At 39.4% G+C, this 21,726-nt stretch overlaps 1 protein-coding gene across 8 annotated transcripts in view; it reads left to right on the top strand.

Annotated features, from left to right (window-relative positions):
• Nucleotides 1-21,726, top strand: part of PHEX (phosphate regulating endopeptidase X-linked) — a 245,020-nt gene that overhangs the window by 203,023 nt on the left and 20,271 nt on the right. For 7 of the 8 annotated variants that reach the window (XR_011565209.1, XR_011565208.1, XR_011565207.1 and 4 more), the window contains 3 exons: nt 1,554-1,630; nt 4,356-14,858; nt 16,582-16,687. Coding sequence is in view for 1 of the 8 variants with exons in the window: in XM_070783865.1 (XP_070639966.1) it covers nt 1,554-1,630; nt 4,356-4,458 (180 nt within the window). In the remaining 7 variants the exon portion in view is untranslated. Of the gene's footprint in view, nt 1-1,553; nt 1,631-4,355; nt 15,470-16,581; nt 16,688-21,726 lie in introns of those variants that run through there. The other variant, XM_070783865.1, reaches the window with a different exon arrangement.

Raw genomic sequence — 21,726 nt, 5'->3', positions numbered from 1 at the left:
ATTGCTCCTCTTTCAGTGGACATTCATGGAGATCCTTCCTGGGACCCATAAATAATCTTCAAACTAGTCTCTCATTTCCTCCTACTCCTGTGCCCCTGCTGGATAAATCTTTTGAAAATGTATTTTTAATCACCTTCATGCTCATTAACAATATTTAAGTACTGTTAAACAAGATTAGCAATACGTTAACCTAAATATGGTAGCCTCTTGCTCAGGACTTGCTCAGGCCAGAAATCTGGCCCCATCCTCACCCTTCCCTGGTCTCCCATTGCTGCCCACTATGCACCACACAGTCCAGCCAAGCTGAATGTCTTGTTTTTTTCTTCTCCAATATGTCTTTGTTTCCATTTTCTCCTCCACTTGGAATTCCCCCCATCATATTCATGTGTCCTAGTTCTATTCATACTTCAAGCTATATCATATTTCAAGATACACTTCAAATCAGGATTAAGTAGGTTATGGTACATGAATAAACAGTGCAAGGAAAAGTTTTCTTCTTGTTCATGTTCCGTGTGTAACATGAGTCAGCAGTGGGCCTCTGCTCATAGTTACTACTCAGGACCTGGGTTTTGGAATCTTTATCTTGTAGGTGCTTCCATGGTCACTACAGGACTAGGGAAGGAGTAGGGAGAAAATGTGCACTGGCCTTTAATGTAGCATCCTAAATTGTTTTTAATACTCTTAAAAGTTCTGCCAGATTTTTAAAGCTTCCCCAAGGAAGTAACATATGTCACTTCTGCTCACATTTCATTGGTGAGAGCAAGTGACCATATAGCCATGCCTAACTTCAAAGGGGATGGAACAATGTCCTCCTATCCAAGGACTGAACTAAGATGAAGCAAACAAGGCACCCAGGGTGCAAAATCCTTCCCGCTTATGCTGCTGCTGCTGCTAAGTCACTTCAGTTGTGTCCGACTCTGTGCAGCCCCATAGACAGCAGTCCACCAGGCTCCCCCGTCCCTGGGATTCTCCAGGCAAGAACACTGGAGTGGGTTGCCATTTCCTTCTCCAGTGAATGAAAGTGAAAAGTGAAAGTGACGTTGCCCAGTCACGTCCGACTCTTAGCGACCCCATGGACTGCAGCCTACCAGGCTCCTCCGTCCATGGGATTCTCCAGGCAAGGGTACTGGAGTGGGGTGCCATTGCCTTCTCCGTTCCCACTTATGACCATACTCAATAATGGATGAGTGATTCATTTTACTGATTCAAATGAATATGGTTAACTTTGATAATGGCTATTCCAAACATTATGTTAATTGAATGAATACATTGGTTGATTCCTGGACACATATGCTATTCTCTTCATTTAAAGCATTTGTCTGGAAACCTGTCTTAATTTACTCAAATAGTGAAAGCATTCACAGTGATAAAACCTTCTACTCTGAGGATTGGAATAATAGATGTTACTACTGATGAAGGTTTATCTGATCTACTAAAACAGCTTGTCATCCATCGAGTCTCAAATTACTCTTCGTGTGATTTGAAGCAGGTAAGGCAGTAGACAATGTGTGATTGAAATGGAAGCATAATCATCGGGATGTTTTTTCTTCTAGGTGAGGTGCAATTCCTACAGACCAGAAGCTGCTCGAGAACAAATCCAAGCTGGTGCTCACAGCCCCCCTCAGTTTAGGTAAATAGGCATATGGGTGACACGAGTTTTTAACTGTGCATCTCCACCTCCTCTCTTCCCCAGCCATTCCAGGGCTCTACGAATAGGTGATCTGAAAAACAGCCTGCATTGTGAACAGTGATAGCTCATTTCACAGACCAAAAAAAAAAAAAAAAAATCTGGCCAAACAGAAACTAAGCGTCTTTTCTTTAATTAGTAGGAAGCTGGTTTAGCCAGTACTCTCTCACCTAAATTTTTGTAGTAGGCTTTTGTACACACCTCTAGTATCAAGAGATCTATGAGACTGTACAAGACTCCAAAGGTAATTTAGAATCCAAATCATAGCTTTAGTAGTAATTCCCACTTATTATCTTCTGGTTTTTGAAAGGCAGCAATCCTTGGGTGCCATGAGTACACCATGGGTGCTCCATAGACTGGCATGTTTGATTTATCCAACCGCCTACTTTTTAAAAATATTGACCAGAAAAGCCTTTTTTAGATACAAATGAGCTCTTATGTACTATGCCTTAAAACACCTAGAGCTCTGGTTTAATTTGTGTTGTAGAATATCCTATTTAATGCCTCTTGTTCTTTCATGCAGCCAGCCAACAGACATGAATGAGTGCCCACTTACAGAATAGCTCTGAACACAAAGGAGGATATATGGTGGCATTTAGCTATTGTAATTCATATCTAGAGGCAAAAGCTCTACGTTTTAGCTTTTAGTTTGAGTCTTATTTTGAAACAGTTGCTTATATATGAAGGGAAATGAATTACCATCTTAATTGTCAGGATGTATAAAATATTAAGTAAAAATAAAATTAAGATTACTATTACCTACCCCATAGTAAGTTTCTAGCATAGTTTGAGGGAAATTTTCTGTGCTAAGGGACAGAGTTATAATAGTAAATCCAAGAAACACAGTAATTTGTATTTATTTGTTCTTTGCTTAGAACGTATTATTTCTTGGTATCTTTATATGTAATGTTTAAATGAATCCATTAGCATATTGTAGGAAAGTCATCTAAAAGTTCCATATGTTGAAATGTTATTCCCAAAACCTTGCCTTAGAAATTCTCAAGAAATTGACTCTAAATTACCCCATAGCATAAAAACCTAATCACTATGTTAGAAATTCTCCCCCACTGAGCTAAACTGTCAAAAATGCTGACAGTCTCTAATAAACTGTGCTTCCACTCACAAATGATGCAGATGAAATCACACAGTAGATTAATTACTCAACAGATAAGTTCTTAAAAACTAAGTTCCTCTCACTAACTTGTTGCCTGTAATGTTGGATTTTAACTGATAATTTTCAGAGTACACTTACCTGTCAGCTAAATTTGATCCTTAACACTTGCCCAGGGTGAATCATAGTGAAAGTGAAGTGAAAGTCGCTGAATCGTGTCCGACCCGTGGACTATAGCTCACCAAGCTCCTCCGTCCATGGGATCCTCCAGGCAAGAATACTGGAGTGGATTGCCATTACTGTGTGTGAAACCTGCATCCCTCCCTGTGTGTGTGTGTGTGTGCACACGCGTGCATGTGCACTCAGTTGCTCAGTCGTGTCTGACTCTTTCATCCCAGCTGACACACAAGAGGTTATGGGGGTTTTGAATTACAAGCCGATATATTCATTCAAATGCCCACAGGGAACAAAATCATTAGGGAAGAAAGAGTCATTGACCAAGAATGCTGTCTCTAGTCAGCCTTTTGAACCTGCAGTTGAGTAAGAAATAGATGAGGGGGGTGGATCTTTGCTAGCTTGTTAGTGATGTCTGCACTAACTGTAGATTTTGAATGTAGCCGATTTCACACAATGGAAATACCACTTTCAAAAGGCAGTTAAAATCAAAGTGCTGAGTAGGAATCTGTAGTCTTTACTGCAGTCAAGCAGGGAACTTGCAAGAACACCAGATTTTGGAGCTAACTCCAGCAAAGCATTACTCAATAGCAACTAGACCCCGTTCATTAGTTTACTGTTGCATGAACCAAATTCTAGGTAAATATGAGCCTGCAAGCGTAATAGGAATTTATAGAAAGTGTTTCTGTGGATTGAATGAGTTCTTTAAAGATAATTTAGAGATAGCAACAACACGAATGAATCTTACAGACATAATACTGAGTGAAAGAAATCAGAGACAAAAGAGTGCATAGAGTGTGATCCACTGATGTGAAGTTGAAAAACCAGTAGAATTGATCTGTGGCCACAGAGGTCAGACTAGTAGTTATGCTTGGAGGTACTACTGTTAGGGCATATACAGGAGCCTTCTAGGTGCTGAAAATATCCCATGTCTTGATCTGGGTGGTAATAACATGGGTGTATACATGTGAACTCAATGAACTTTACATTTTAAATGTGCATATGCTACGTCAGTTATATGTTCCATAAAAAGTTAAATTAAAAAATGGTTAGAAAAGTTAAGTATTGGTAAATTGTATAGTTTGTGGGAATTTGTAAATTTATAGCAATGTACCACCACATATACAATTTATAGGAATTGTAAACCCTACAGTTTATAGAAATTTAAAGATATTTTGAAGACTAATAGCATTTGTCTGGTTCTAGTCTCAGCTCTGTTAATTTTCTTGAAAATCTACTTAACCATTTTGGACTTCAGTTATCTCCTTGTAAATAGACTAAATGAATGGACTATTTTATCAAGCCATAGGTTGCTAGAGTTTTATTCAGAACCTGTTGATTTGTAAGAATTAAATGACATGGACTATGACATATCTTTTTCAGGGTCAATGGTGCAGTTAGCAACTTTGAAGAATTCCAGAAGGCTTTTAATTGTCCATCCAATTCCACAATGAACAGAGGCGCAGAATCCTGCCGACTCTGGTAGCAGGACTGTTGGTTCCTGCCATCCTGAGAGAGCTGCGCGGTGCTCATCACCTACTGCCCTAGGCCTGTGTTCCCCTGAAGATGTTTATTTTAATGCATCTTTGGTATTTGGGTATTGCTTAGATCTAAACATTATTCAAAGTTGTAAGACTTAAAAAAATGGAATACAAAAAATCGAATCACATATGTTTCTTTAGAAAGCCAATTAAGTCCCCAGGCTGCTTTTGTTAAAATGTTGTTTGCTGAATTGTTGCTGTTGTCCATTTTAGTGTATAAGTTGCAGCTAAGCGGTATGTACCATTTTTATCTACAGCTTTGCGGGGGCCCTAGGTAGAATATATCCAGAAAAAAAAATCAGCCTATTACACTAGCAACCCTCAGTGGTGTGGACATGTGCGAGGTTGCCTGGGAGGTCTTCTGTACTGTTAGATTTCCTGCACCATCCTTTCATAGCATTGATTAACTCTAAGGTGGTTAAGTCAGAAATAACGTTGAATCCTCATTTGACAGTATTTGATGAAGTTCTGGCCTTCAGCTTTGGAGTCTCTTGGGATGAAAACACGCCTCATAGCTTGTATCTGATGTAGCCCACTGCCCTGTTCAAGTCAGAATGAACAAAGCTGGCAGAAAAGACTGCTTGGTGAAGGCTTGAGTTTATCAAATAGTAAGACAAGGCTGTATCTCTAAGTCCCAGAAGAAGTCAAAACTCCTAGTCATGCAACCGCAGGCACAGTAGGAAACAAAATCTCCAAAATTTGATCTGTTCTGTTCAAACCTTGGCAATTATGTTATCTGCTAGATGCTTCTCTTCAGTCTAATTTCTGGTTGTCTTGTTATCCTCGTATATGTGCCTTCTCCTGTTTCTGAAATAAGTAGGCATAAAAAAAATGATTTTCTAATTCCCAATTAGGAACATATGGCTTTCCTTCCCCTTGAGTGCAAAGGCATAAACCCCACATTGAGGCTCAGTTACCTCTTTTAAAAATCCTTTTTGAAAAATTTCTTGATTAAAGACATGTTAGAATCTATTGATTGAATTTAAAATTCCCTGCATAGTCCAAAGAAACATAATGTTTACTCTTCAAGACTTCTTCTAAAGAGTTTATAAGAAAGAGCATTACTCTGTTTTCGGTCCTCAGAACTCTGTCCTTTCAAGGGAACTATTCCATGTCTTATTAGAGAGTGTGTGTGCAGGATAAAATTGTAACAGCTTTAAAGTGCTTCCCTGGCATTTTTGCTTTTTAAAATAGCCATCCCCTCTTCCCATTATTCCTTGTACACGTGGTTCTAGGTTAAGCTGGTCAATAGGAAAATCTCAAAAGCATAATGACAAATTCAGGCTAACCATAGGAAGCCATTTTACATCCCTGGAATTTGTCATTAAAAAGTGTGTGTGTGTGCACACACCATGTCCTTTTGTAACCATGGGAACGTAGGGGAGAAAAATGCAGGGGCACCATCATGAGGAAAACAATTTCAGTGCATTAGTCAGTGAAGAGTGATTTTCCCCTTGACTTCCTCCTCTCTGAATCGATAAACTCCTGAAGGGCAGCTACCTTTTCCGCCTTAACCATGACTTGATATCACCTTAGTTTGCATTTTCAAAAAAGCAGTTAAGGGTGCTGGAAACCTCCATGTCTTTTCTCTAGAGGAATCATTCTGATTTGGTTTAGACTTAGAAGATTCTCCTTGTTTCATTCCTATATCTGGACATTTAAAATCAGCTTAAACGTTTTTAAGGCTTACATAAACAGCATATTCCTTCTAGTTTTCTCTTTTTAAACTCCAAATAAACACATTCCTGCCGGTCAGAGAAAGTGTTTGATAAAAGTGTAGAAATAGGCTTTGGAAATGGGACTTGATCAGTCACTTAATGGTTTAGGAAAACAGGTTGGTGAACAGTTGGGGCCTGAACAGTTTCTAAGTGATATGGCTACTTGTCTTGACTAACTTTACTTGATGTAACTCAATTATACTGCAAGCTGTCGATAGGATGGCCGTTGTTAAAATAGACTTAGAGTAGCTCAAGTCACCACGACTCGCTGGGACAATTTTCTAGATTGAATTTCCAAATTCATGTTCCTGTTCAGATTTTCAGAGTACATTCTTATTGTCTCTTCTCTTCAATACAGACTAATAGAAAAGAGTCAGATACCGATTAAGTTGTGTAAGGAAGAAGGTAAAATGCGACTGGAAATCGGGGGAGGGGAAAGGAGAAGCTGGCCTAGGAATGTGACTCTGAAGGAGAATCCAGGATTTTGGCAGTTCTTGCTAAGCACATCCACTGGAGGAGAGCCATAAAATATTACAAAAATAATTATGCAAAATTAAAAGGCAATTAGATATTGGATCTCAGACTATGACTGCCATAGCACACTTCTCTGATTCATACACCAGGTATTCTGCCAGTGAACTATTGCCTGTGAAATGGAAGGCGTTAGGTTTTTGTGAAATTCTCCTGGTTTAGTCAAGGTTCTTATGTGTATAAAATGGTCTTGTTTGGCTTATCATCATTGCCCAAAGTTTGTTGAGCTTTTTACCAACCACACAGCACTGGCCTCCTATTTCCATTTTTTCCTTTTATGAAATGGAGTTGGAAGTGACTACTGCAAGCTCAGGATTCATAAATTATCCTTAAGTTTATTCAGTGCCTTTCCTCAATGGAGCTTAAAGCATAGCACATAAATTTTATCTTATTTAGCCCTAGAGCATCACTAAGAAGCAACTAGGAACTGTAGCTTGCCACATAGGTTATGCTTGCACCAGATCAGTGGAGAGGTTTGAGATTGCTTCTCAAGTACCCCAGAGTCAGGAGAGTTAAAGCCTTTGTTCTTTGGGCTGCTTGCCTTTGCATTAACCTTCATCCCTTAGGTCACCCCATTTCTGAATACATTTGTTCCAGCAGTATTTCTGTAATTATTAGCATTTGATATACTTCTTCCTTGATATTTTTAACAGTATGTCTCAGTTGCATATTAAATTATGGAAGAATATATGATTATTTCAAGCAACAACATTCTCATTGCTAGTGGAAGTGCCCCACTGGTTCGAAGAAAGGTGTTCTTGGATTATGCATTTCATATCTAAATGGTCTTTGTATTTTCTTCCCTTACTTGTGAAACAATGTGAACGATCATTTTAAGGACAATAAAAAGTTGAAGATATTCTGTTTCCTTTCTTTTTAAAAATAATATTAAAATTGATTATATCCATTAGCATACTCAGTTATATTTTAGACAATATTTGCCTAAAAAGTACACGAAGCATTGGAGTGGACTAGGTTTCTCAGTTTAGGAAAGTGAGATTTGAATGCAGTAACTTTTTCTGTAGACAATGAGAGATTTGAGAGTTGGCCATTATATTTTCTTCCAGGATATAAACGGATATGGTTTATTGCTTATGCAGTTATATTCCTAATGAGGAAAAGAGAGGCTTTGGAGGAGATTATCAACCATGGTATGGCTGGTCTTGCAAAAGTGACAAGGAACATTACGGTTACTGTCAAACCAAAGAATCTCTATTTTGCTGTCACCTTTCTTTACCCATCAAGTCAGATTATGGTCACTCATTCAGTACATAGTAACTGACCACCATTTGATTTAAGTCACTGAACTAGCTGTATTTAAGCAGATCATGTGCAGTTTCAGCTTCAATGAACAGTCTGGTCTAACATGGTAAACAGACACATAAATTGCTACATTCACCCTGTATCATGGCAAGTGTGATGAAATTCAAGGACATTGGGTTGTGGTTTGGTACGCAGAGAAAGATTTATTCACTTCTCCTCAAGTGGATGCTATCAGAGTTCTCTCTACCCAGATCCCAGCCCTTTTACTGGGGACCCTAACTTCACCTTCTGTGTGCTTTTTTTTTTTTTTTTTTCTCATTGGCTGTAGATCTCTAGGATGGCTGCCCTCATGCTACTGGAGCGTCTGTGCCCCATGTACTTCCAGGGAGCTGGAAGTGCCTGCCATTTTCATCCCCTGGTGACTTTGGACAACGAGTGAGTGGTACAGGACAATGAAAGCCTGCCTGCCTTTCCTGAGTCCAGACAAATCCAGAAGCATACCATAGAATTCATACTAACTTCCCTCGGGGGGCATTTTGGTATTAGACTGGCAGTGGAAGTAGAGTCCCCTGTTGATTATTTTAAACATCTTTCTGATGTATTCAGAGATGTGAAAACTACTGGTTTATGGTAGGGGTACCACAGTGTTCATGTACAGGAGATAGACATCAGACAGACTGTAGAGCTGGTAGGTAATAAGCGTCTCAGTATGACCTGTTAGTGCCCCTCTGAGAGTCTACTCTAGTTTCTGAGCTGATCCTTGAAAAAAGAATTTTTGCCTGTAGGGTAGTGGCAGGAGGAAGGATGTATAGAAATGATTGATTTTATGAGTGATCTCTGGGGCATGGACGGGAAGGACAGGCTTTGGGGGAATGAAGGCAAGAAGTCTAGAATCTCTCTTGCTAGGGTCAATTTGATAGATTTTATGAGATATTCAGTCTACTTCAATTTTTAGATGTATATCTTAGTGGACCTGATCAAAATTTGGAGGCTGATGTTTCCAATTAGGCTTAAGGTATTTACATGTCCCTCAAGTCCAATTGCTTTCTTTGTTAAGATCACACTACATGTTGAAAGAGATCATCTCAATGGTTTAACCCAGTTTGAGCTAATGTCTTGTTTACATGACATACAAAATGGTTATTAACCATCAATGAGCTTCTCTCCTACAGTTGTTGATATTGAGACCAACGTTCCTTCCATATGATTCTGCCATTTTCAGTGCTATTGAATGTATGCTCATCCACACGAAGCTGGTGGAGGGGAAGAAGCTATTGAAGATACCTAATGGAAGGTTTGGTCTAATCCAATAAGTTATCTATGTTACTTCTGCCCATATTCCATTGACTAGCACTCAGTCATATGGCCAAACCTAACTGCAGGGGAGGCTGGGATATATAGTCTAGCTGTGGGCCGAGAGAGGAGAGGAAATGGGTTTGTCTATTATGTAGTGATACCAGCCATACCTTCTAAAGTGAAATACTGGCCAGTCACATGGAGCTCTTCTGAATTCAGGAAATTGCTTTTGAGCACAGCACAATGAAAAATCTTAAATGCCATTGGTAGCCTGCAGTTTATTCTGTAGGAGTCTTTTTAATTAACAGTTTAATTGGATAATTTAACCCCCTTTAGAATTGGAGATAAGAAAATGAGAATGAGATAGTCCCTGTGATCTGACAATACTGTGCTTTAATAAACACTCCAAAGTGAGCCCGGAAATGAGCACCACAAAAGCATTACCATAATTTGTGATCAGTGAATGAAAACCTGATCTATAATTTTAGTTATTTATAAATGGTTTAGCTACATGTTTCATTTGAATGTGTATTTTGTTTTGTTAATTGTCTCAATTAGGAAGATAACAATATAAGACTCTGTGGCTATGCCATGGATTTACAGTATGGTCTAAGCTTTTAAAATAGATCCCATTGAGACAATAAATAAAATATGAAATAATATGTGCTATGTCTTCTAGGATTTTTAGAGAATTTCTATGAAAATTATTTTTACTTCTCCCTTCATAATGAAAAGTTGATGCTGAGCCCTGAAAGGGCTCTTGGCTAGGATTCTTGGCCTCTGGAGGAGAGGCATTCAATCCGGGGCCAGTGATGAGGCTTGACTGCTCAGAGCTTTTGTATAACAAAGTTTTATTGAAGTATAAAAGAGAAAGAGAAAGCTTCTGACATAGACATTAGAAGGGGGCAGAAAGAGTGCCTCCCTGCTAGTCTTTAGCAGGAAGTTATATACCTACTAGCAGACTGCTAATTAGAGAAAGGAAATGTCTCAAAACTCAGAGAGGCCCCTCACCCACAACATGCATTTTGAGATAACATTGGCACAAGGTGAGTCATCCTGGGCCCTAAAACTATTAACATGGATCTTGAAGAAAGGTGGGTTTCCAAGCCTAGCCTCATGAACATAGCTTAAAACATACTGGTTTGTTGAGTAAAACATACTGGTTTGTCAAGTCGGTTCTGAATCCTAGGGAACCGACTTGAAGACAGACAGAGTCTGAAGTAAATACATAGTTCATTAACATAGCTTAAGAAAAACATTTCCATAAGATAAACGCATTGGCTAGCTCAAGGTCTAAAAAAGTTAAGTTCAGGTGGAACCAGGTGTCCTCATGGCAACACAGGATTTTAAAAGAAACCTCCTTTTAATTTTGTGTAGAGAAGGGGGAAAAAAATCTGACACTTAGAGTTTGTTTCCTCCTGCCGCTTAAGAGAGAGATAAAAAACGTCTGACACTTGCAGCCTGTTTCCTCCATTTGGGGGCCCCTGGCCTTCCTGCCTGTTACCCTCTCAATGAGAGCTGAAAAATGCTCTTCTTCATATTCATGTTTTATGCTTTCTCCATTTAAAAGAGAAATTGAGGCTCAGAGTCCAAGAAACAAAGATGAGTGTCCACGTACAAGCCACAAAAGTACCATTCGAATTAATTCTGGATTGAGACGTAACTTCACAGAGACAGAAGCACTAAATGATTAAGCTAAAATCAGCAATGTAGAAGCTACCAAAAATATTAGGTAGCATTTATGCTGGCAGTTAGGCTGAAATGTCTGCGTATGTCCTAAGCAGAAAGAACAGTACAGTTTATCATTTAGAAGTGAACTCTGTCAATTTCCACACTGATTTAGAAGTCTATGGAATCTGTTCCCTGGTAACAGCCATGCTACCCTCCCACCCCAGTGACATTTGATGAATGAATAAAATAACCCAGGGCAGATTTTTTCCAAGATTGACCAGGCATTTGTAAGTGATTTTTTTTTTTTTTGCCTAAAAAATGATCATGATGAAAATGAAGAAGGAATTCATAGGGCCTGGACTCCATCTTAGGCCTGTTCATGCTGATCGTGCTTGGCCACCTTTCCAATGGACTCTGAACTCTGTGTTTAGTGCCTATGAAAACAACAGTGAAAGGATAAGACCCCCTCCAGACAGGGGAGCCTTGAAGATCGTATCTAGGTTACTCATCGCCTAAGAGAAAACATACGCCAATCACCCCTTCCTCCAGACAGGCCATAAATTTTTCTGTATCTATCGGAGTGTAACCTCGGGTTTATTGATTATTGGCTAACTGTTTGACTGTTTGAGCACATGAGCACATAGCACGTGAATGATGGGGTTATTGGGATTGTATTTTCCTTGGTTTGTATAAGTCTCAAGGAATTTGGGGTGGTGGGTTCAGACATGTACACATGGGGTATAAAAGATTTTCACAAATGCTGGTCGGGGTCCTTGGCTAAGAGGAGACTTTGCCTGGGGCCCGCCCGTGTAATAAACTGCACTCCACTATCTGCATTGTCCTTCTGAGTGAGTTTGTTTCCTGGAACGCGTGGCTACAACAAAAACAGCTAACATTTTTGATACCTGCAATGTCCTAGATACTCCACTAGGGTCTTGCGTGCTTTATAGCCAATCCTCATAACGGTCTTGCAAATATGGGTTACTGTTTCCACTTGACAGCTGAGGAATAATTGTGTGACTTGCCAAGACCACCTTAGTAACTGGAGGAACAAAGAATAAAATTGTTTTTGTCTGATTTCAGAGCTCATTCTCTGATGCTCTACCAGGCAATTGGAATGGTGTTCCAAACCTGCTTTGACCTGTGAATTACTCAAGATTTCAGGCTGTGTTTCATAGTCACCTGTTAAGAAAAAACTGAAGGAGATGTGAATTTACAAGTATTTGTACCTGATGACCGTTCCATCTTGAGTGCCTCAGAAAGCTGTCCAGAAGCTGCCCTTCATGGGTATGCTACCTATTATATAGTGAGCATGTACCATCTGCCTGACATCCACTAAATGGTTTGTGTATCTTATCTGGTTTCATCATTAAGGTAACTCAGACACCTATTGTTATCCCCATTTTATAGGTAAGGGAACTAAGGGTTGGGGAGGTGAATAACTTGCCCATGATTATTTAGCTCACAAGCAACAGGGCCAGATTTGAATCCAGTCTTATCCACTTGCTCCATTAGGCAAGCATATAGCTGTGGTGACCTCAAGTCCTAGATTTCTGGGCTGGGATATCCCAGTTTAGTTGTTAGACTCTTCCACAGTTTACCTGTGTTCAGCCCTGTGTGTGCCTGTGGGTACTTGAGGGCCTGTGAAAGTTTGAGACTTTCCAGATGCCACCCTGTTTGTCGCCTCATCATGCACACTGACATTCACTGTTGCCTACAGTTTCCAAGGCCGGAAGCCTTCTGGTAGTTTGCAGGCCACTTCAGCTTGCTTCTAGGAGGGAGTCTGTTATTTTTGCTCATGTGGCCTTTTTTATACTTTTAGTATCTTTTTTTTTATGTTAACAAAATTTTTATTTATTTATTTTTTGTTACCAGCTGACTTTATTTATTTCTTTTCTTCTATGATATTATACATGTTTTAATGCCATTCTCCCAAATCATCCCCCCCTCCCTCTCCCACAGAGTCCAAAAGCAAAAGAGACACAGATGTACTTTTAGTATCATTTTTTTGTGAGGGGGGAAAGTTGATCCATGTCTGAGTTACTGGAAGTCTCCATTTTGTATTCCAATGGAAATATGTAACAAAAATTTATTTGGAAAGAAATGCTGCTGTAGATACAGTTCTACTGAATCATGGCCTTCACCCAGCAATATCTGTAACTAAAGAGCCTAAAGCTGCCTGTAAACTGCTGGATTAAAAACCGGGAGTTTTTATTTTACGCAGAAGCCAATCTTACTTTTTCTTAGTTATGTTAATAAAATTAGCATGCATGAACATTTTGTATTTTCCACTTCTCCTAAAGCCATATAACTTAGTCTTCGGAGAATTCATTTAAGATGAAAGGAATGTGTCTCTGTCCACCTTCCAGAGTTGCTGGGGAGTGCGTCTAGGAGAATGCTAGGGTGGATTTGTCATGAAAGCTCTGGAGGAAATTTTTACTTATCAACAAGGACCAAGCACAGTCCTTGGAGATTCACATTTCAACTCTCATTTGCACACACACAACAGGCTCTGGCACAGATTGAGTTTGAGTTAGTGCACATAGATTGTTGGGAGGAAATCAATCAAAAGCCTTTTTAAGCATAAATGGTTTTTTAGGAACTGAAAACTGAGTGCCTCAATTTTATGGTAAGCATTGAATAAAACCATTTTAAAGCATTCAGCATATTAAAACTACTCTATAAACACGAGTAATAATGAAGGTACTTCCTCACCCAGGTCCATTGGTGATTTTTTGAACTAATAATTACTACAGAATAAGAAGAAAAATCAGCTGTCATTTAAGATCTGCTTACAACACATGAGATAGAGTGCTAGCTGTCATACTGGGTCTTGATTAATCCAAGACTTTGGTGACTTTAGCCCCAGGGTTCACAAACTATAGTATGATAACAGCATTGTCATTTCTCTTGTTTTAAAACCCTTCAGTGATCTTCCCATTGCATTTACAATAAATCCTAACAACGTACCCTGACCTAAAGACCCTGCATGACCAAGCTCTCCACTTTTCTATTGCTATGTCTCCATTGCTTTTTTCCTAGTTACACTGGTCTTTTTTGTCTCTCCAATTTCCAAAGCTTTTTCCTACCTTCTCAGTCTCAGAGACTTTACTGTTTTGCCTGAAATAGTTTTGCATGTCTTTCATATAACCCTGTTGATGTGAGGGCCCTTCACTTTCGAGTCCATCCCCTCACCTAACTTACACCTCCTTAGATATAAGCACAGTTACCAGTGTTCTTTTCTTTCCCCTCCTCATCTTTCTTGGCCCCTGTTGTTAAGTAAAAATGTCTTCTGGACCATATATGACAAATCCACCCTAGCATTCTCCAGTTAACTCTGGAAGGTGCACAGAGAGAGATTCCTTTCATCTCTAATGAATTCTCCAAAGACTAAATTATACGGCTTTGGGAGAAATGGAAAATACCAAATGCTCATGCATACTTGTGATAATAAAATAGCAAAGAAAAATAGGATTGGCTTCAATGTAAAATAAAACTTTCCCATTTTCAGGTCAGAGTATCCCTAGGATGTTGAGGAACAGCCAGGAGACTAGTGTGGCTGGAACAGAATGAGACGAGGAAGAGCAAGGCACAAGATGACATCAGAATGCAAACTACCATTCAGATGGTTGATGGCCACATAGACCATTCTAAGAACTTGTTTTCACTCTGTGAGATGGGAAGACATTGGAAACTTTTGAGCGGAAAAATGACAAGATCTAACTGGTGATTTCCAGGATGATTCTGGCTGTGTTGAGCCTAGACTGTGGATGAACAGAGGAGGAAGTAGGAAGACCAGCTGGAGGCTGTGACATTCATTCTTGTGAGAGATCCTGGTGGCTGTGTCTAGGAGAGTAGCTGGTGAGGTAATGAACGAATGCATGGTAACAGCATTTAAGAAACTCTTTTTATCCAAGAACCTTAAAATTTCCAATTATTTCCTTTTCATTTGTCATTTTCCATGTTGCTCCCTGCATCCATGCACCATTATATGTATAATCTTAGAGCATAATGGGGTTTTGCCTGATTTTTTTCATTTAATAGTATTGGCATGCATCCACTGTATTTAATAATATTCCATTTTAATGGCAGCATAATCTTTAGAGTTCCTGTGACAATTTATTCAATCACTTCTTTATTGTTAGAAATTTATTATTGATTTGATTTGGACCCATTGTAAACAACAGAGAGATAAATAGCTTAATGTGTAGAATTTTTTCCTGTCCTCTTGTTTCCGTTAGAATAAATACTTACAAGTGAATTTATTGACCAAAGGGGACATGTATAAAGTTTTGAAATATACTGACAAATTACTTTTTAGCAAGGTTGTCTGTATGAGGGTACATACATCATTTTATAACAGAACTGGATCAGGAAAGGGTCCTGTCCGTAAGAAAGTTATGATATACTGGGGGAAGTGGATGTGTGAGTCCATAACTATAATAGCAAGCATAATGAAGAATGTAAGAAGGTGCCACATTTTGTAAAACCTGATAAGTTCTAGATGTCATTAATTTCAACTTTACTAATACTTTATTAAATATATTAAGTGTGACTGGTTGTTTAATTTTACTAATTAGCTCTTTGGTTTTTTACTTCTCTTGATGTAAATTACCTGCCCTTCAATGCCTTTTCCCTTTTAAGTTATTAAGATCTTGATTTTTCTTTTCAATTATATGAGATTTTTATTGCTTATTATTTGTAGTCATTAACTAGAAAAGTGCTATTGCTTTGCTCTGATCATTGTCTTTGTGCTTTTTCAACTAGTGCTATTTTTTGTAAAGTGGTAGAGAAAGGGCAGAGTGCTATATTTCACATAGCTTTCTTTGCTGGAGTAAACTTAGACAAAGGAGTATAAAGATAGTTAATAAAAATTTACAAAGAATACCATGTTAAATGCATATCAGTTAACTGAAGAAATATTTATTGAACCACTTGCTAGATATTATTCTAGGGGTGGGAATACAATGATGAATAAGAGCTCTAACTCCCAATTATTTGGAGATTTAAAACTTACTTAACAATTCATAAGGAAAAGTAGATATGTAAATAACAGTTTCAACAGTGTGGTATATCATAGTACAGAGGTGAACACAGGATTCTTTGGGCATAGAACTGGATAAGAACATTTCTAGAGCTGAGCAATGAAAGAATTACAATGCTGTCAGCTGTGAAATCTAAATAATAATAGATTAATAAGGCAGACAACTCAACATAAAATTGGGTAGATGACTTGAACTTGTTCACAGAAGAGGATATCTAAACTGCCAACAAATATATGAAAAGGTGCTTAACTTCAATAACCATTGAAACCACAATGTGATTCATTTGTATACCCCTCCCTTCAGAATGGCTAAAATAAAAATGGATGTAGACAAACAGAACTCTTATATACTGCTGAGGAGATTATGAATTGGTATGGCCACTGCAGGAAATGATTAGGCTGGTATCTTGTAAAGCGAAACATGCGTGTAACCTATGACCCACCAATTCCACCTCTAGGTAGTGATAAGTTGCCATCTTAGTAGGTCAAATGGTTAAATAAATACTGGCAATTTCATATTGTTCAACCTAATGTTTACCCAACAGAAATGCACACATATGTTACCCAGAAGACTGTATAGAAGACGTTCAGAGGAGCACTTTTGTAATAGTTTCATAACTGGAAGCTGCCCAGATGCCCATCAGCAGTACAGTAAGTAAATACTTGAGTATTAGTCTATAATAACAATGAAGAAACTACAGCTACATACATTATGAGTGTTTATCACAAGCATTATATTGAATGAAAGAAGCTGAATTTTATGATTCTATGTATATAAAACATAAAGATACACAAGACTAATCTATGCTTAGAAGTCAGGAATGGTTGCCATATGAGTGACTGGAAGGTCCCACAAGGGAGCTTTTGAGCTACTGGTAATATTAGGTTTCTTGATCTGAAGCTATTTATATTAACAATTTGCACACTTTTATATATATATATTTCACTATAAAGTTTTAAAAATAACAGAAAAATAAATAGAAGAAAGTTCACATTAGTTTAGATTTTTCCCCATGATAAGTACTTTGATGCTTTTTTTTTTGATGAATATTAGATTCTTTCAGAAATCTTTGCTGATTATTTTTAAATTTTATTGGTTTATTTTTGGCCATGGTGGGTCTTCATTTCTGCATAGGCTTATCTCTAGCTGCGGAGAGCCAGGGCTACTCTAGTTGTGCACAGGCTTCTCATTGCAGTGGCTTCTCTTGTGGAGCACAGGCTCTAGAGCACGCGGGCTTCAGTAGTTGTGGCTCCCATGCTCTCGAGCACAGGGTCAGTAGTTGTAGTGGATGGGTTAAATTGCTCCATGGCGTGTGGGGTTTTCTCGGATCAGGGATCAAACCTGTGTCTTCTGCAGTGGCACGTGATTTCTTTACCACTGCGCCACCAGGGAAGCCCTCTCTGCTTGTTTTTTGAGCTCTTTCTTTTCTGGTACTCTTGGGTAATACTGCAGTTGTCATAAGAATGTATGTAAGAGATGAGACTGGGCGTAGAGTCTCTTGGAAGAGATGAAGTCGAACCTGAGTTTTATAGTGTCTATTGGAGAAAACCAAGGGAGCAAGCAGAGAAGAGAGAGCTACAGGCAGAAAGGCCAGGCTGCTGGAAAACATGAAGATGTTGGGAGGGGGCGGGTGAAAACCTGTTGGGTTAGGCTGGAAATTATTTGCTAGAGCTGGATCTTGAAGAGTGGCTGAGGAGGGGTTAGTGTCAGGCAGGATAGTTTGCAGAGGCCAGATGGAGAAGGGCCTTAAAGGATTATGCTTCTGAGTCTGGACTTGATCCTCTAGGCATCTGGGAACCACTGAACAATTTAAATCAGACCATTGTCAACAATTCGATTTCTGTTTAATGAAGAGTAAACTGGTGATGGTATGGAGAACACTTGGAGAAGAATAACACTGAAGCCTGGGGGACTAGTTAAGAGGCCATTACAGTAATCCAAGGGAGAGGTGGCATGGGATGAAGAAATGGGGAAGATATGAAAGCTCTTGAGGAGACAGAATTGTTCTGATGGGACTTAGTAAATTGATGGGTTTGGCGTTAATATGGAGGCATAGTGCTACATACATAAAAAGGTAAAACCTTTAATTCAATAAATGATGAAACACATACAGCCTTCTTCCTGCTTTTCTTTCCCCTTTTAACACCTTTCTACAGTTACATAGGTCAAAGGATGTTGCCACAACAAACAAGGGAAAGCTTACCAGTTACTTATCAGTGCTTCTTAGAATGAAGACTCAGCGAAACATTTCATATTTTTTCAGTGGAGAATCAGGTAGGTTGTCTTGAGCACTAGCAGGCAAACGTCTTGATTTTGCCAAGTAAGTCAGTTGAGAAGGAAATGGTTATTTATCTGAGGACCTCTGTGTTAATACCACTCTGGAACTAGAAAAAACAGTGGTACCTGTATAGGTTGGTACCCCCCAAAATGTGGTACCTACATTGCCATATACTACTGTAAACAAAAAGCAATCTATGCATGTGTTTATATGATTATATAGGTACAAAACCAGGTATACACTTGTGAATAAACTTACACATGTACATGTATAAAAATATATACACACCAGGAACTTGTATAACTATGTAATACCCTTGACATGTTAAACACAGAGATTATCAAGGTATATAAAGAGTAACAAAGTTTTATTTAATTTTCCCTGTCTTTTTAAGCATTATATTTGGGTGGGAGAGGATCTGGAGGATATTTTCCTTACTTTAATTACCTCATTGCAATTCCTTCCTTTCAATTTTGATTTTTTTTTAATAAATGGGAACACTGTATTAATCCATTCTAATTAAAAACCAGCCATGCAACCCTTTAGTTAAAGAAACAATTTTTAGTCTGCCTATGATATCATTCAGTCAGAAATTGCCTGTATGGCTTTTGGACTTATCACCACTACAGTGCTCTGGTGACCACTGAGGTAATAGCTTTACTTGCTGATTGTTTTCTAAAAATATAAGGAACTGACCAAGAGCCTTTGCTTTGGAGAAAGGTTCACAGCTCTTCCATGGGTGCCTGACAGAGTGCAGAATCTCTGTTCCTACAGTAAAAGAAGGGGGGAGCTGTGGAAGGGGTGGTAAGAAGGGACCCGGGTTCACCTTCTGCTTGTCCACATCCACCTCTTCACCTTCTGGCTACCAGAGGAGCTATGCTATTTTTAGCCATCTCCTGAGAAGGTAATTACACAAAACCCCTCTGAAACCCATTGCCGTATTTGTCCAAGAAATTCTTTTATCTTCTGTAAATCCCTTGTGCTGTAGCTAAGCCCTCGGTCTGTCCTTGGCTGGATGGGAGGACAGCCAGGTTTCCTTTCTCCAACAGAGCCCTTTCTGTACCTGAGGACGATTATCTCATCATTATGCCACCCTCCCTCCCCTTCTCCAGGCTGAAACTGTTCACCTTTAGTTTTTTCCTTGTCCTTCTCCTTATTTCTATGATCCACTTCCTTTTCACTATTGCCAAGCACTCTTCAGAACTGAGCCTGCTGCTGCTGCTGCTAAGTCGCCCCAGTCGTGTCCGACTCTGTGCGACCCCATAGACGGCGGCCCACCAGGCTGCCCCGTCCCTGGGATTCTCCAGGCAAGAACACTGGAGTGGGTTGCCATCTCCTTCTCCAATGCATGAAAGGGAAAAGTGAAAGCGAAGTCACTCGGTCGCGTCTAACTCTTCACGACCCCATTGTCTGCAGCCCACCAGGCTCCTCCATCCATGGGATTCTCCAGGCAAGAGTACTGGAGTGGGGTGCCACTGCCTTCTCCATCAGAACTGAGCCTACTTCTATGCAAAAAGCCCAGTTAATCTAGCTTTCCAGCCGATGGGGAAAAAGTAGAGTTAAAGAGGGCCTGTGGGAGCAACAGAGGAAGTCGAGGCAGGTGCCTCTTACCCATAGCTGTGGAGTAAAGCCAAGTACAGCTGAGTCATGGATCAGAAAGCCCAGATGTCAGTACAAAATCAAGGCCCCCAGTCCAAGGTAGCATCCTCAAGAAGCCAGGCCAAGTCCAAAGGCATTGCTGGTCCAAAAACCCAGAGAAAGTCCAGCAGAATTGCTTAGTGAGGGGAGTAGCCTGGATGTGGGCTGGGGTAGTGAGTGGGCAGCTGCAGCCTTAAAATTCAAGTCTTACCATCACAGGGTGGGGAGGGGCAAGTGTCTCCCAAAAGGCTGAAGAATTGATTAGTAATGAGTTCAGGATACTGTTCTGATTACCTTTGCAGATGAAGACAAAACTTCCCCATGTCATTAAACACAGGCCTCAGCCCCTCTGGTGGACCAGGGCCAAACATATGAGGATGTTGAGGAAGCCAATGTGCCCCAGGCCAACTGGTTCCTTCCTAATTGGATCACATGATAGTCTTTAGGGCCTGAAAACCTGAGGACATCTCCCTTCCCCTCCTCTTCTTCCCCTACTCCCATTAAGTTAGCCACCAAACTCTGGTCTCTCAGGGTCTCCCACATGCTCGTCACTCAGACCTGAATGATCTCAGTCCTGAACAATGAACTGCTTCCTCATAGAACTGTCTGATTCCTGTCCCTTTTTTCCAATCTATACTACACTCTGCTCCCTTTCATTTTTTATCTTTATTTGATGGTTTTGAGTGGCCTAGAGGGATAAGTTTATACTCCTCATTAACCCATCCAGACCCTTCAACATCTGGTCCTAAACTCCCTTTCCCAACTGTATATGAGCCTTTATATGAGTTTCCTTATATGAGCCTTTGATTGATTCAACTATATTGCCCTTGAGCACACTTGTTTTCTACATCTGTGTTTGTCCATGTGGTTCCCTAGTCACTGTCTTCTGTGCCCATTTAAATTCTGTCCCTAAAGATCTGGTCTTAGTTCATCCAAAATCATCTTGGCCAGAAGTTTTCTGTGTCTCCAGAATTCTTATAGCACTTTGTATCTATTTCCCTCATCCAACTCTCTACTGTACTGGCTGTTAGTTAGCCTTTCATTTGTGTGTACTGACTTCCCTGTCTAGAGGTTTAAATACTTAGATGGCAAAAGTGGGCTTTTTAGTGGTAAAGCTATCACTCTAAACAGTGTAGCATTGTCCTGAAAGTTGTGGTTTCGCTGTGGATTCAGTGTAGTTATAATGCTACAATGCAGTGATTCTCAACGTTTTTCAAAGGCAGGGATTGCTTTGTTGCCTTTTCATTGTCAGAAAGTTTTTTCTCTCTCACATTTGTGTCATGATTCATTGAAATTTTTAAAAAAGCAATGGTCAAAGCTTTCATGAATTTGATAATGCTTTACAATGAAGTTTTAGGTATAGCAACACCCACATTTATTTGAAATTTACTGTGGTATTTGTAAGATGTTTTTATTTATTTTGTCTATACATAATTCTTAGTGGACATGTGGTTTTGCTGACCCTCACAATAACATTGACTCCCCTTATGTCCCATTGCCCCACTATTTGGTCATATCATTATCTTATAGGGCTGTTGTGAGAATTAAATGAGATACCATGTATTAGGTTCATGGCACAATGCTTAGCATTTAAATGATCTTGATCTTTCTTTCCCTTCTTCTTGTCACCATCAGGTAATTTTGAAAATGAAATTCTGAAACCTTCTGGGCAATTTGATTTGGATGGGATTGAGTTTAGGGGCATGAATGTGGGGAATGCAGTGTCTCTGAGAGGGAAGGTAAAAGAGCATTAAAGATCACCTAGAGTAGCAG

Source organism: Bos indicus, chromosome X (genome assembly GCF_029378745.1).
Source record: "Bos indicus isolate NIAB-ARS_2022 breed Sahiwal x Tharparkar chromosome X, NIAB-ARS_B.indTharparkar_mat_pri_1.0, whole genome shotgun sequence".
NCBI lineage: Eukaryota > Metazoa > Chordata > Mammalia > Artiodactyla > Bovidae > Bos > Bos indicus.
Note: the sequence above shows the minus strand (reverse complement) of the source record. Positions and strands in the feature narration are given on the sequence as shown.